Genomic DNA, 16,458 nt, shown 5'->3' with positions numbered 1-16,458 from the left:
TGGTGATTCAGATTTTGGAAAGACCCCTTATCCAGAAAACCCCAGGTTCCAAGCATGCTGGTTAACCAATTCTATACCTGTATCTCATTTGGACAAGGTAGTTTCTGTCAAATTCCATTTGGTGAATTCAGCAGAATTCATAGATCCATAGACATAAATATAATTTGTGGGTAAGGCGGATGAGAAAAATTTGAGGTGCTCAACCACGACAAGGCAGAAAGTGTCAGAGAATGGAGCCATTTGGTGAAAGTGGTACAATTTAGAAGGAATCTGACCTATTTAAACAGAAATGTCAAACTTGTGGACTACTATTTTTCATTTGTTCCCTCATTTTATCCTCCTTTTACCCACGGCAACCGCATCTTTTTGACTTCTTAATTTTGATATTTCATAAATATAAACATTAATAAAATAAAAAAATACAGGTAAATGATCTAGTATGTGGAATGCTTTGGGGCCTTGGGTTTTCCAGATAAGGGATCTTTCTGTTATTTGGATTACTATACCTTATGTCTGCTAAAAATTATTTAGGCCTTAAATAAACCCAACTGGATTGTTTTGCCACCAATATTGATTCCTGCAGCTTAGTTATAAAGTATTGTTTTACTATTGCAGAGAAAAATAAAAGCATTTTTAAAAATTAGAATGATTTGCTTAAAATAGAGTCTGTGGGAGATGGACTTCCCATTATTTGGAGCTTTCTGGATAAAGAGTTTCTGCATAAGGGATCCCATACCTGTACTAAGCAGAAAGCACATAATTCTTATTTTCTTAATGTATGATTGATTTGATTTTTTTCCCTCCCTCGTTAGATCTTCCTCAGAACTGTGATCCTAACATTCCACTTGTAGCTCAGGAATTATTGAAAAAAATGATACGTCAGTTTGCAGTTGAATATATTTCAAAAAGCAGCAAGGAGCATCATGTAAACTATGAAACAGCTATGGAACGAACTCCTGCTTACTTTGCCAGTCAGGAAGAGCAGGAGGGTCCCCTAGACCTCACTGTCACTCGCTTTCAAGGACATAATTTTCTAAAAGGTAAGGTGAAGTTCAGCATTTTTTGGGTCTGCGTTTGGTGCATTTGTCTTGAATGCATCAAAACTGACTGGATGCAATTGTGCTCAAAATATTTGCCCCGATTAGTGAGCACAGATACATAGTGCAGCAAGACCCCAAAACAAATGCTTTTTAAAGAGAATTGAAGGATGCAATGTTTGCCAGGCCTCTAAAGTGCCAGACTTAAAATGTGTCAGGTTGTACTCCTGTCTGTATATTATGGACATGGTCAATAACTGCTTGATTATGTGTGGCTTATGTGCAGGGGAAGTGCTCTACTGTCATTGTGATTTTGGCATTTAATAGTAAAACTTGCTAATGGGCTCAGTCTTACAGAAAAAAATGTTTTGCTCTGTAAATGTTTCTATAGGCATGCTTTTCCTCCGCAGGGACTATTCATATATTTCTACTGAAATAGAAGAAAAAATGGAGGTTACATTTTTTTTTTAATGAAATGAAAAAATAAAGTGGGAGAATTATATTCTTTTTTGGTAAACAACATTTTCTTATTTTATTCATGTATCTGTTTTAGTTTTGCAGCTTAAACCAGGTCACAACAAAATTTCATTGTGATTTATTCAGTAAAATAACAGAACTGACCAATGATCTGTGTACTTTTGCAATTCTCAACATATAATCATTTAAGGTTTACAGTTACTAAAAAAATAAATCCCACAGCAAAATAAATTTTAAGCCACTTTCATATAAATGTCTAATCCCATTTCTTTACTAAGGTATTCTTGCTTTTATTTCTTGTTATAAATGCTACCTGTTGTATAAAAGCTTAATTATGGACAGTCATAATTTATACTTCACCAGAACTTCTTTGTACAGAATGCTGACACAAAACATAATTTTCCTCTCATTTATAGGAGAGGAAGTGTTGGATCTCTCTATAAAAAGGAACAACACACTGGAAGACCTAAAAAAAAGAAATTCTAAGACTGGGTAAGTGAAATTTGAAATGATTCTTGGAAAACCAAATGCTTAAATATTTGTGTGCATGCAAGCTTATTTGTTCCATTCCAATTTCATTATAGTCTGTTCAATATATAATGACTATTTGAATAGATAAAATGTGCGTACAGCGTATCTATAAAGAGATAATCCATTTAGTCATTTTTATTATATAGAGCTCATATGAGACAGTTTTAAAGCTGTTTCAGATTCCCAAATTTCCTACAAAAGGGGAAAACAGAACAAATAAAGTGAAATATGTTTAGCAGCAGGTTACCGTTCCCATAAAACAGAGTTGAGGGAAATGTGCTGTGTGTGTGTTTGTGTGCTGATGCAAAATTTTTAAAAGGGGTGTACTCTTTTATTACTTGTTTAGCGGTAACGTCACGTTTCTACTAACAAAAGCTTAATCTTAAGGGCTTACTAATTTTATAAGCTAAAAATAACAGCTTTGCTCTGCAAGCATCAAAGGGATTAAAGTAAAGTTTTGTAAATAAGCAAAAATCTATTTGCCTTGAATATTTTGCCTGGGTTACTATTGAAGCCACGATATGATTGACACAGTGTTCAAGCTGAAATGTAACGATATCTAAAACTTCTAACTACCACCATTGAATAAAAAGATTGTAAGAAGCGGTGATGTTACCTAAGCAAGAAATAATAAAGGAGTGGACCATCCCCTACCATACCTGTGTGCACATCTCATACATCCGTTGACCATCGTTTCATTCCATTCATCCAGGAGATGGCAGAGTGACAGACCCGACTATCTGAAAAGAAGCGCTGAATTTGCAGAAGGCTTGCTTTCAAAAGCATTGAAAGATATTCAGTTGGGAACACTGGACATTAATAAAGCTGCCATACTTTATGGCATACCTCAGAAAACTTTAATTCTTCACTTGAAAGCCTTACCTGCAGGCAAGCCTGCATATTTTAAAAACCCAGCTCAGAACTGCAATGATGGGTATTTATTTAAAAACAATATGGAAACATGTGAAGTCTTGCAGAAAGTAGCCTTGTGGGCAAAAGCTCAGGCAGAGCACACAGAAAAAAATAAACTCAAACTACTTGAAACCTCGGAACTGAAACTACCAACAGCTTCCAGTTACCTCCATCAGTTAACTCTTCAGAGAATGGTTGCTCAGTTTAAAGAAAAAAAAGAAAGTTTGCATTATGAATCCTCAAACCCAACTGTACAGTTAAAAATTCCTCAGGTACGGGTAAATTCTATCCCCAAACCACAGACAGACTGTGCTGGTCTTTTGGATGTTATGTACCAGGTTAGTAAAGCCTCCACAGGTTTGGAAGGTTCTTCTCTTCAGAAACTGAAAAACATACTCCCTAAGCAAAATAAGGTTGAATGTTCAAAGAGTATAACTCACAAAGATATAACTCACAAAGATATAACTCACTCAAATGTTGACTCCTACAGTCTGCATGGGGATATTTCTCCTTTGTGTCTTAATTCAAAGAACGGAGCAGGAGATGTATCATCTGATAATCTTGACGATGATAAGAAAGATAAACAACCTAGGAAAAAACGTGGCCGATACCGACAGTATGATCACGAAATCATGGAAGAGGCTATTGCTATGGTATTGGGTGGTAAAATGAGTGTTTCCAAAGCACAAGGAATATATGGAGTACCTCACAGCACCTTAGAATACAAGGTTAAAGAAAGATCTGGAACACTGAAAAATCCACCTAAGAAAAAGCTTCGCCTGGCAGATACAGATTTATACAATGTCACAAATTCAGGGACTGGCAACTCAAGTAATGGCAGCAAGCCAATATAAATTTGTCATGAATCTTTGTGTGCATAGTCTTGCACAGAATTACTGTACACACAACTGAGTGTGACCAAACATGCTCCTCTAAAAAAAAAAATATACAGTTAAAAAAAAAAAAACACATACATGCCTTTAAAATAGTTAATTCAGGGTTTTCACTGTGGACAGAATTATTTTGTTGCGCACTTAATTCTGAGACTTTGTATTGAGCATACTAATTGCAAAACTGGTGAACTGATGAGCTTATTCAGGGTTTTGGTTCATAGTTAACAAGATGAATTTTCTTGTTTCCTGTAAAAGAAACCTCCACTCCTCAATATTTACAGTGAAATAATGTTTTTTTTTTTTATTTGAAAACAAAAAACCAAGTTTGGACCAGCTTACTGGGGAAATGATGAGGAGAATGTTGGCTGTTGACGAACACAGTATTACTGAACTGCAGCCCAACGGTGCATTTAAGCATCCGCCAGTTAAAGCACTGGATATAAACGAATGTTTAAAAAAGTGCAGCGTTACAAATATTTGATATTACTTATCAATGAAAATGTTATTTTATTTACTGCAGCTACTAAGAGACACACTAATAACAACAAGTCCCATAACAGTAGGTATAGAAAGTCACTACAGATGTGTCTTCAAAGTAAGACTATAAAATACTAATTGTAAGTTTATAAAATAATTTATTAAAGATTTTTTTTTTTTTTTTAAATTTCAATTTTAAACTATGAAGAGAATCTTGGAATGCAGGTAAAGCATGTTCATAATGTGCACAAGATAAGCTTAAACTTGTTTGACCTTTTGTTAAATGTTTTAATTATTGCATTTTTATATATCTATATATAAATATATTTTCAAGGGTTGTCACACTCCTCCTATTGAAGAACCTCAGTGTAACTGTTATGTATTTGCTGCTGTATAATTTAGAAACCTGTTCAGTTGGTCATAATTTCATTTTTTTTTTGTATGAGTAATTTATTTTTTTTTCTTTGCTAATTACCAAATTTTTTGTTTAGGGTCTTATGAATATATTTTCAACTTTTAAATATTTGTATCTGAAACCTTTCCAGGCCAAAACCAAGATTCCCCCTTAACAAGGCATCTTATTAAGTCCTTTAATATCTACCTTTACAGAGCACTCCTCTCTGGTCTTTTCAAAGGCATTACACTGTTTTCCTTACCTCTGAATTTCAAAAGACTATTTTCATAAATCTTCACTTGTCGGGGGTTGTTGTATTGTTTAATTTGAAATGCCTGTAGTTCAGGTTAACCATTCCTTTGTTGCATGTATAAGGTTATAACTCTTTATGATCTTATGTCTATATATTTTTACCTTGTTGAAACTTGTTGGAAGCTCTACTGTTCATTGGCAAAAAATTAAAGGGGACCCGTCACCCGAAGAAATAATTCCAAATCCTTTTGTATCATGCTAGTAGAGCAAAATGAACTTTACTGACACAGTATAAATTTTTGAATTTCTTTTTCCTTCAGTCTTGGAATTTACAGTCACAGCCAGCAGGCAGCCGCCATTTTGTGTACACTGTTATTAAGGAAAGCTTTGTATCACCCAAAAATCTTAGGTATTTGCCATCTAGGTGATATCTAGGAAGTGCTGAATGGAAGGTTAATGTCAATTATATGTTGTTATATGTTGTCAAGCATATATATGCCGGAGGCATAGAGGCGGGGCAGGCAATATATGATTGACAGCTCAGATTTTTAAATACATTTACAACAGATATGGATGATTTAATTAAAAAAAAAAGAATTTGGATTTCATGTTTATTTTTCAAAGGACTATTATTATACAGCTGTTTATGTGTGGGTGATGGGCCCCCTTTAAGAATACCTTTTTTTTGATGTGTTAGTTATTTGACTCCTAATTTTTTCTATTACACATTCAGCCGAACATATGTTCAGGCGATATCAAGCAACTTTTTCCGTGGACTGTATATATTTAAGGCAAACAAGCAACATTTCAAAATAGTTCATATAAAGTTCATATAAAATACCTATCAGTTTCAAATATCAGGGACAGTCTAGTTACAGCCTTCACTACTTTTATATACCTGCAGCTTTGTACTACGGTTTATCATTTGTAGGGATATTTATCTGTTCAGCAATCCAGTGAGTGAGCAACATGCAACTTTTAATGTGTTGTCTATTTACAGTCCTGCTAGGGTTGCCACCTCCATGGGCTTTTATAACGGGTGGGGGTGATGTCACAGGTCGTGGGGAGGAGGTGGGACCGTGACATTGTGGGGTGGGGAGGAGGCGGGGCTATGAAATCACGGGGATGGAGCTATGACGCATCGATCGATGATTGCCACGTCAATGTTACCGAGTCCTGCCCGGTTTTCCTGATTTGGGAAACCGAGCAGGAGGTTTTGACCCAGGCCGCCCTTCCAAAAACCGGGCTATCCGGGTCAAAACCAGACAGGTGGCAACCCTAAGTCCTGCATATGTAGATAAAACCATTCCAATGCCTTTACTGAAACGATTAAAAAAAAAATGTTTATTTACTACTCATCCTATGGCAGTTTCACACATACAGAAGAAATATATGTTTAAGGGGAATAAACCCCCATTAAGTTTTATGCTTATTTGAATGTTTTTGAACTATTTTATATGGAAAAAGAAAATGAAACAAAAAAAACTTGTGCCTCTGTTTTTAAAACTACTGATCAGTAAAACAATTTCAACCATTTCTTGTAGTTGACCATTTTATATTTCCTTGTATATTAATGTCATTTGTTTACAATATAATACCAGTTTTTTTTGTTTAATTGCAGCATTAACTCATATGCCATTTCACAGTAACTGGGTAAAATGCGACTGCTTTGATTTTTTTTTTAATTTGTTTTAATAACCATTTTTCTAGGCAGTGAGTTCTATTTATGCATCAATCAATTGCACTATAATTCATGACTTATTTATTACAATATTTTCTAAGGAATGACATCTGATTACCTGTTGTACTCATGTGTATTCTTTGTGTTTATAAAGCTAAACTGGATTGTATTTAGCAATTTGTTTTGTTAATGTCATTTTAAATCTCAATTTGTGGAAAAACATTTCATAGCCATTTCTGAGAGAGTTTAAGAAGGAACTATTGATCTCCATACGTTATTTGATTCATGCTCTATTTATTCCATAACTTAAATGTTAATCAGTAAATCATTCACAGTTTTTTTTTTTTTCTATGGTAAGTCTTTTGTTCTTTAAGTAATACTACTACCTCTAAATGTGTTTCTAACATAAATTATTCTTTTTGTGTGCTGGAATACTTTGACAGACAATATGGTCACATTTTTTCTTTCCTAATTAACTCAACCGTTTTAATATTTCAATGACATAGTCTTAAGTGAAATTGTTATTAGAAAACTTTGATCCATTTTACACAGAATAAACTTTTGTCTTGCTGGTAATCATTTAAGCCTTCTTATATTTAAACAAAAAATTAGTCTGCTTGACTAACGGAACGTTTAACTTGACATTTGTAAGGTCTTTTCTACGCATTACATCGGAGGTGTGAAAATATACACAATAACACACTCTTTATAGAAGCAATTTTAAAATATAGTACATATAAACTTGTATGTTGGGTAATTAAATCTTCAGAATCATTAATGAATAAATGTATAGTTTTACATATCACCTATACTGGGAGCAGTCTCCATTAACTTGATTTATAGCCAGCAAGGTGAGGAAAAACAATAGAAAAGCAGTGATGTGGTTTGTGCAGGTATAGTGCAATACAATGGCACACATGGTCATTTTGGAATCACAGGGCAAAACCCTGAGGCAAAATTCCTAGCCTAGCCCATCTTAAATTGCCTTTCTGTGTAGGTACAGGTATGGGATCCGTTATCTGGAAGCCCGTTATCCAGAACATTCCAAATTACAGGAAGGCCATCTCCCATAGACTCCGTTTTATAAGCAAAAAATCTAATTTTTAAAAATGATTTCCTTTTTCTCTAATAATAAAACAGTACCTTGTACTATATCCCAACTAAGATATAATTACCCCTTATTGGAGGTAAAACAATCCTATTGGGTTTATTTCATGTTTAAATGATTTTTAGCAGACATAAGGGATGGAGTTTCAAATTAAAGAAAGATCCCTTATCCGGAAAACCCCAGCAACTGCAGATAAAATATATATCGACAATGGTCTTGTTTTTATGATAAAAAGTTTTCATCCTATACTGTAGGTCTTTTTTAGACACAAATGAAAATTCAGAAAAGTGCAGCTAAACTGGTAAAAGGAATAGAACAATGAACAAAAGGTGCTTACATGTACATTAGAAAACGTAAACGGGGATCTTTTTTCCCTTTAGCGGGTTAGTCTCATCCATCTACAGACATTCCCTTTAGATTTGGAGCTTTAAATTTAATCAAGAATTCCAACTTCTACTCCCAAAATTAGGTGTGTTGTGATGGCAGATACTATTAATGCCTATTTGAGGGGCTTGGATGATTTCTTGGACAAGCATAATATCCAAGGCTATTGTGATACTAATATCTACAGTTACTGTAGTTGACCTTGATGGACTTTGGTCTTTTTTTTTTTTTTTTTTTCAACCAACCTTAACTATGTAACTATAATGCAGGTTTTAAATAAATAGCCATTTTAAGTGCAGGTTTATTTATATATATATATGTATATCAGAAATCCAAGCAACAGGCACTCACATCTGATGGAATCACAGATCGCCTGGGTGCAGTATTAGAGCTGTAGTTTAGAGAGCAAAAATGGAAGAATGCCGCACTCACAGGGCTTAGTGTAGAAAAATAGAGTGGTTTATTCAAACAAAAACCTAACGTTTCGGCTGAGGTTCCAGCCTTTCTCAAACGTTAGGTTTTTGTTTGAATAAACCACTCTATTTTTCTACACTAAGCCCTGTGAGTGCGGCATTCTTCTATATACAGGTCCTTCTCAAAAAATTAGCATATTGTGTTAAAGTTCATTATTTTCTGTAATATACTGATAAACATTAGACTTTCATATATTTTAGATTCATTACACACAACTGAAGTAGTTCAAGCCTTTTATTGTTTTAATATTGATGATTGTGGCATACAGCTCATGAAAACCCAAAACTCCTATCTCAAAAGATTAGCATATTTCATCCGACCAATAAAAGAAAAGTGTTTTTAAAACAAAAAAAGTCAACCTTCAAATAATTATGTTCAGTTATGCACTCAATACTTGGTCGGGAATCCTTTTGCAGAAATGACTGCTTCAATGCGGCGTGGTATTGAGGCAATCAGCCTGTGGCACTGCTGAGGTGTTATGGAGGCCCAGGATGCTTCAATAGCGGCCTTAAGCTCATCCAGAGTGTTTGGTCTTGTGTCTCTCAACTTCCTCTTCACAATATCCCACAGATTCTCTATGGGGTTCAGGTCAGGATAGTTGGCAGGCCAATTGAGCACAGTAATACCATGGTCAGTAAACCATTTACCAGTGGTTTTGGCACTGTGAGCAGGTGCCAGGTCGTGCTGAAAAATGAAATCTTCATCTCCATAAAGCTTTTCAGCAGATGGAAGCATGAAGTGCTCCAAAATCTCCTGATAGCTAGCTGCATTGACCCTGCCCTTGATAAAACACAGTGGACCAACACCAGCAGCTGACATGGCACCCCAGACCATCACTGACTGTGGGTACTTGACACTGGACTTCAGGCATTTTGGCATTTCCCTCTCCCCAGTCTTCCTCCAGACTCTGGCACCTTGATTTCCGAATGACATGCAAAATTTGCTTTCATCCAAAAAAAGTACTTTGGACCACTGAGCAACCGTCCGGTGCTGCTTCTCTGTAGCCCAGGTCAGGTGCTTCTGCCGTTGTTTCTGGTTCAAAAGTGGCTTGACCTGGGGAATGCGGCACCTGTAGCCCATTTCCTGCACACGCCTGTACACGGTGGCTCTGGATGTTTCTACTCCAGACTCAGTCCACTGGTTCTGCAGGTCCCCACTTCTCGTTGTGCAGCGTTTTCTGCCACACTTTTTCCTTTCCACAGACTTCCCACTGAGGTGCCTTGATACAGCACTCTGGGAACAGCCTATTCGTTCAGAATTTTCAATGTTCAATGTCAATGATGGCCTTCTGGATAGCAGTCAGGTCGGCAGTCTTACCCATGATTGCGGTTTTGAGCAATGAACCAGGCTGGGAGTTTTTAAAAGCCTCAGGAATCTTTTGCAGGTGTTTAGAGTTAATTAGTTTATTCAGATGATTAGGTTAATAGCTCATTTTGAGAACCTTTTCATGATATGCTAATTTTTTGAGATAGGAGTTTTGGGTTTTCATGAGCTGTATGCCAAAGTCATCAATATTAAAACACTAAAAGGCTTGAACTACTTCAGTTGTGTGTGATGAATCTAAAATATATGAAAGTCTAATGTTTATCAGTACATTACAGAAAATAATGAACTTTAACGCAATATGCTAATTTTTTGAGAAGGACCTGTATATATATATATATATATATATATATATATATCATCTTCTGTCACCAAAACAGACACATGGTCCTGTTTTGGCAGATGTTTCTTATTTTTTTTATACTCATTTGAATTAACTTTTAATGGAAAGCTAATTTATAGTAATTCTTGCCTCACTTTCTGAAAAAGGAAGAATGAAAAGGCCTACAAAGTAACCTGTTTGTGACTGTATTTAGTGAAGAGCAGCAGGGAAGCTGAAATGTTTAGTAAAACGCCAATACAAATATTCATGTTTACATTATGGGGCCAATTTACTAATTTTATTTTCTTTTAGTTTACACAAATTATGGTTTTTAGATCTAAAATCTGCTGGGTCATGTAGCATATAATGGGAAGCTGTTCAAGGCATATTGTAACAATATTTAATTTGTGGTTTTATGGGATTTTTTGTAAGAGCACAATTTATTTCATAAAGGTTTTTGTGTTTTTTGTTTCACATTTGAATTTATTCAATAATTTTTAATTTAGATCTTGTAATAAATGAATGGACATTAGAGGTTTTAGTGGAAATAAGTTTATTTGTGGTTTCAAAAAAAACACTAAAACCACTAAAATATTGTGTGGCAGCTTTAAACATATTACTTTGTAGACCATTGACTGTTAAAGGGATATCTCATAACCTCTCAAATAGAAAATTCATGTCAATCACAAAAGTGCTCAGAGAATCACTGAGTATCTTTTATATTAATTCATTTTTTAATTTAATAGATTGAAAAGGCACAGCCTTGGTAACTGTGGAAACCTGCTTACAATATTGCCTTGCTTTGAATAGGTTGTATTTTCAGCAACAGTCTCTCTATCATCTCTCTCATTATTTTTTGCATAAGTGAGTCGGGGGGGGGGGAAGCAGATGCAAAATGTAAGTATATAATAATGTAATATATGAATGGTACAGATAGCAGATTCAGTAAATTTCTATTGACTGTAAATGGCCATACATTTAGGATTAAGGGGAGATGTAATAAAAGGGGTCAAAGTTAACCACTGGTCTGATCACCTAGAGCAACCAATAAGCAGTAACCTGTTTAAAACCAAACATCTTATTAGATGCTATAAGTACTACATCTGGGTAAACTTAATGACTTTTAGTACAATTGGGGGGGGGGGGGGGGGGTGTTTAAGAGTTATTGTGTAAGCACCAATCTGGCAACATCTCCTCAACCAGAGGAGCAGCAGCCAGACTTATGGCCGGTACTTTTGTGGGTAGTGTGTGTCATCCCTATGCCAAACTTGGTACCTATTGATGTGGATTTTATTGATGTGGGGATGGGAATAATATTTCAGTGTGCTCACTTTTAAAATATATAGTGAATAATGTACCTCATATTGTAAAATACAGGGATATCATAAGTCACCGAGGAGTTCCATGACCATATAAAGACACATCTGAAGCCTAGTGCTTTTATATAGGTCATGGAACTGTGAGGCGGCCTCTGAAATGATTTGCTCCCAATACAAGGGCGACATTTAACAAGTACTTTAAAAGTAATTCAGTTAAAAAGTAGAATATTACAGTAGTTTCAGCAGGCAGTCATTTCACTACAAACCCACCACAGATCTACTAATTGACTTTTTTAAGGTACAGCACTCAAAGCTGTTTAGGGTATTTTACCGGCCACATAGATTTATTTTTTAAGACGGTTTTGGAAAAGATATAGCTATGGCTAGCACACCAACATCTTAGTACAAGTTTTTCTTTTCTTGGAGATGCTATGAGTAGCATCAAAGCCTAATAGCAAGCACGAATACTGGTCTATGTATACTTCAGAGCTATATTTTACACAAAGGTGTTCTCACAAAAGATTCCCCAAAACATTAAGGAACACCCTGTTAGGACTTAACTTCATTACAAAATACTTATGAAGAGGAAAGTAGTCTAAAGGGGACTTTTTTTTTAGGACCTTTAAATGCGTGAAGTAATGTTGGAAAGCAGCAGTCAAAAAGTTTGCTTTACTTGCAAAGCTATTTAACAAGTATAACAATATTAAATGAATACATTTCAAGAGTTCTTAAAAATAATTCAGATATTTTGATTACAGGGGACTCTGAATCAAATGTGTTTCTTTTAGTGCACATAGAAGTTATATTATACAAACATTAGGAATGCACCGAATCCAGGACTTGGTTCAGCACCAGACAAGATTCGGCCTTTTCAAGCAGGATTCAGATTCAGCTGACTCCATAGTCCTTTCTGAACTGAATCTGAACTGAATCCTAAATAGTGGATTCGGTGCATCCCTAACAAACAAACAGTGTGGTAATAATCACAAAGAATTGTAGTCTAAATACTTAATTAGTCAAATTCCAATCTTGACCATGTAAAGTACGTTATAAAGAAGTGGAGTTATAGTACGTAGTAAGGAAACTAGATTATTTGTTGTTGGGATTAAAAGTAAGAAAATAGTTAAAGGAAATAAAAGTTCAACGTAGTCTGACATAACAACATAACTATCACATTTATTATTAGTATTTAAGTATGAGACACAGAGATGCCATGTTGTAATAAATGATTGATAATTGGTAGAGAGCGAGGATGTAATCTCATCAAATATATTAATTACACTTGCAGATTATTCACCAGTGTTTATTGTAGGTATTAAAATCAACTAGAATTAATTGGAGGAGAAGACTACGCTTAACCTGCTGGATCACCTGCAATCTGGTTTTAGACAACAACGTTCCACAGAAACTACTCTAACCTTGCTAACTAATGACCTCTTATTGGCTAAAGCCCAAACCCACTTCTCACTACTAATACTCCAAAGCTCTGTCCTGAGCTCCTTATTATTTTCCCTCTATACTGCCTCCCTTGGCAAACTAATCAACTCATGGTTCTCATTACCTTCTCTAAGGGTAAGAACCCATGGAACAATTGTCGTGCAAAGTTGCCTGCAGGAGGAAATGTTGCATGACTTTGGATTACCAAAGCAATGTGAAGGGCTTTCCACCGGCAACTACTATTGTCTTCTAGTGGAAAGCCTTTTCAGAGTGGTTTGTTGCTGTGATAGCAGAGATCAGTTGTGGGCGACTCAACCGCTCTGTGGGTTCTTACCCTAAGAACTCAAATCTATCTTTCTTCTCCTAATCTCAACTCAAAGCTTTTAACTGTGGTCTCTTTTTGACTATCTGCTCTGTCTGCTTGGATGTCCCAGTGCTACCTTAAGTTATATATAGAATATATAGAAAAGACTTGAGCACTGTACTAAATTATAAGTGGTGTGCTCCTGAATCTAGCACCAGAAATATTGATAAGGGATATGATTCCTAAATGAATTCAGTTGTATAGCACAACCTCACTTAGTTATCAGGGTTCCATAACAAACTTACCTTTTAATAATAAAAAAAAATAAAAACTGAAGTATGTGTATCAACGGCAGTATAGTGTAAACTGAACACAAGTGTTAAATAGCCAAAATAAGTTCAAAATAAAAATCAGTAGATGTGTGAGTTGGCAATATTAAACTGCAGTCATGGAGATGGGTGGGGAGGGGGGTCCTTGCACCCCACTGTGCTTACAACCCACTTGCTCCCTATCTGTCTGATACCTCATAGTTCAGGTTCCACTGCGGTTCTGCACTTTTATCGTAAAGGGTGGCTTAAATATAGTCAAACAAACATAATCCCTGTGTATGTTATTTAGACCAAATTAAAGAAATCTACAGTATTAACACATTAAAAATACTCTACCATGTTTTAATTGGAAGCCTTTGTATTTTACATCTTATGATATTCCCCTGAAATGAGCTCTGATCACAGCTCCTGGATACCTACAGGGCCATCCTGATGTGAAAAAAGCAGGGCCTGCTCTGTAACAGACTTGAAAGTTAAATCAAAAGCGGGGACTGTCCTATACCAGATTTGAAAAAAACCCCACAGGATTTTGTTACTGGATTTAGTGGAATTTTTTGTGTACTGGATTGTAATTGGTCAGTTGCTGATAAGAGCAAGTCAGGCACAGATAAGGAAGTGAAACATGAGCAGAGAGTACAACACACCCCCTCCTTATTCTGCTGCAACTACTGAAGAATACAGAGTTCCTGTTAGCTGTGTTTTAACCCTGTTTTAATTGCTTATATCCAATGTATAAACCCATTTATTATACAGCGCTGTAGATTATGTTGGCACATTACATGTTAATAATAACAATCATAATTAGTATTATATAATAAAGTGGTATAGAACAGCAGAATCAGTTGTGGGCTGCAACCGAGTTGGCATCCCAGAATCTTACATTTTCCCAAAAAGTTTTTTATTGTAATATTTTTATACAAGTAAACCATATGTTTGATATTGTCCCCCCCTCCCCCACAAAAGATTTAATCATTGATTAGCCTCTTAAAAATATTTAAATACCTGCCACTCTGGGTGTAAAAAAAGGTTAATAGTAAGGCTGCACCATCCCCTTAATTACTAAGGATCCCTTCTCCTCCTCTAATCCACTCAGCCCCCTCCCTTAGGAATTTACTTTGACCGTCGGCTACTGAGCGTGCTCAGTCCTTCTGAACTCATGTTACTAAACACGCCTTCCAGTTTAGCAGCCAGTGATGAGATGGCATCTCTGCTTTTCACAGAAACTCATAGAAAAACATGTTTATGTGTCAGAGAAAAAAATGGCTGCCATGTGAAATCTGCTGTTTTGTTTTAGAACAATGTGATGGTGCTGGCGAATGGTGGGGTATGGGAATGGGATCCCTTATCTGGAAACCTGTTATCCAGAAAGCTCCGAATTACGGAAAGCCCGTCTGCAATAGACTCCATTTTAATCAAATAATTCAGAATTTTAAAACTGATTTTCTTTTTCTCTGTAGTAATAAAATAGTACCTTGTAATTGATCCCAACAAAGTTATAATTAATCCTTATGTGATGCAAAACAATCCTATTGGTTTTAATGTTTTATTGATTTTATAGTAGACTTAAGGTATGGAGATCCAAATTACGGAAAGACCCCTTATCCGGAATACCCTTGGTCCCGAGCATTCTGGATAACTGGTCCTGTTAGGAGAAAACTGCACCGGCCTGGGGTAAATGCAGGCGAACAATCCACTACCTTCCTTTTCCTTTCACAGCAAAGTTGAGCTTTTACTCTGCTGCTCATGTGATGCAGACTGAAGGAGGAAGAGGTACGCACGCTCGCATACACCCTGGGCCGGTGCAGTTTTCTCATAACCGGAGCACCAACCGGGGTTTCAGGTAAGCGATTGCAATCACTGGGGGGTGCCTAACATTTTGCCCAGTGACTGGAACTTGCCTAATCCTTTAAGGCGTAGAGCCTTGAATACTAAGCTTAGTTTTTGCCAGGCCTCTTATTATATTGATTTCCTTTCATATGGTATTGTACCAAAAGATTTGAGAAAAGCTGATCTCATACTGGCAATTATAAGCCTGTAAGTATGACATCTGTCATGGTCCAGTTTGCCCAAATAAACCTGTGGCTTTACCAGAAGATGAGATGTCCCTGTCTCTATGCTCCAGATCCCCTGCTACCCTGCCTACCATTGCTAATTTCCCCCCAAAATTGCTTGTACAGGCAGACGGCATGTCACAATGTATAAAAAAAAAAACTGGCTGAAGGATCACATGCAGAGGGCGGTTGTTTATTCTCTAGTTGGAGAAGGGTTCATAGTGTAGTGCTACAGGGTTCTGTACTTGGTCCCCTTTATTCAGTTAACAATAACAATAACTTGGAGAGCATTGTAAGCAGTAATTCTCTGATTGTTTGTTTGTTGATGATACAAAACTAGCCAATTATACATATTGTTTTAATTCTTCAAAAAAACTAATTTTCAGTTAAACCATTTGAAATATTGTCTTTGTAAATATAAGGTCTATATTATTTCCAAATCAGCCATTTTATTTTACACAGTGTCCCAACTATTTTTTTGGGAATTGGGGTTGTACATTGATTAGATTCAAAAAGGTTTGGATGCCTTTTTAGAGAATGAAAAAATGCAAGCATACCGAAACTTTTAGGGGGCAGATTTATGATTGCTCGATCGATTGCTTTTCGGCAGACTTTCTAACATAAGAAAAAGTTCAGCAGCTTTAATCATTTTGCGCTAAAACTCACAAACTCAGATTACAACTTAAAATTGATAAATTTTCGAGTTTGTAAATTCAAGTTTGTTCTAAATTGAATAAACTTGTATATTAAATG

At 35.8% G+C, this 16,458-nt stretch overlaps 1 protein-coding gene across 2 annotated transcripts in view; it reads left to right on the top strand.

Moving 5' to 3' along the window:
- Nucleotides 1-16,458, top strand: part of lcorl (ligand dependent nuclear receptor corepressor like) — a 59,852-nt gene that overhangs the window by 26,674 nt on the left and 16,720 nt on the right. The window contains exons 5-7 of one of the 2 annotated variants that reach the window (XM_012955714.3): nucleotides 813-1,040; nucleotides 1,931-2,006; nucleotides 2,758-7,230. In XM_012955714.3, the coding sequence (XP_012811168.1) occupies nucleotides 813-1,040; nucleotides 1,931-2,006; nucleotides 2,758-3,811 (1,358 nt within the window). In that variant the 3' untranslated portion in view covers nucleotides 3,812-7,230. Of the gene's footprint in view, nucleotides 1-812; nucleotides 1,041-1,930; nucleotides 2,007-2,757; nucleotides 7,231-16,458 lie in introns of those variants that run through there. The other variant, XM_002940932.5, reaches the window with a different exon arrangement.

The sequence above is a fragment of the Xenopus tropicalis genome, chromosome 1 (genome assembly GCF_000004195.4).
Source record: "Xenopus tropicalis strain Nigerian chromosome 1, UCB_Xtro_10.0, whole genome shotgun sequence".
NCBI lineage: Eukaryota > Metazoa > Chordata > Amphibia > Anura > Pipidae > Xenopus > Xenopus tropicalis.
This window is presented reverse-complemented; position numbering and strand designations above follow the sequence as displayed.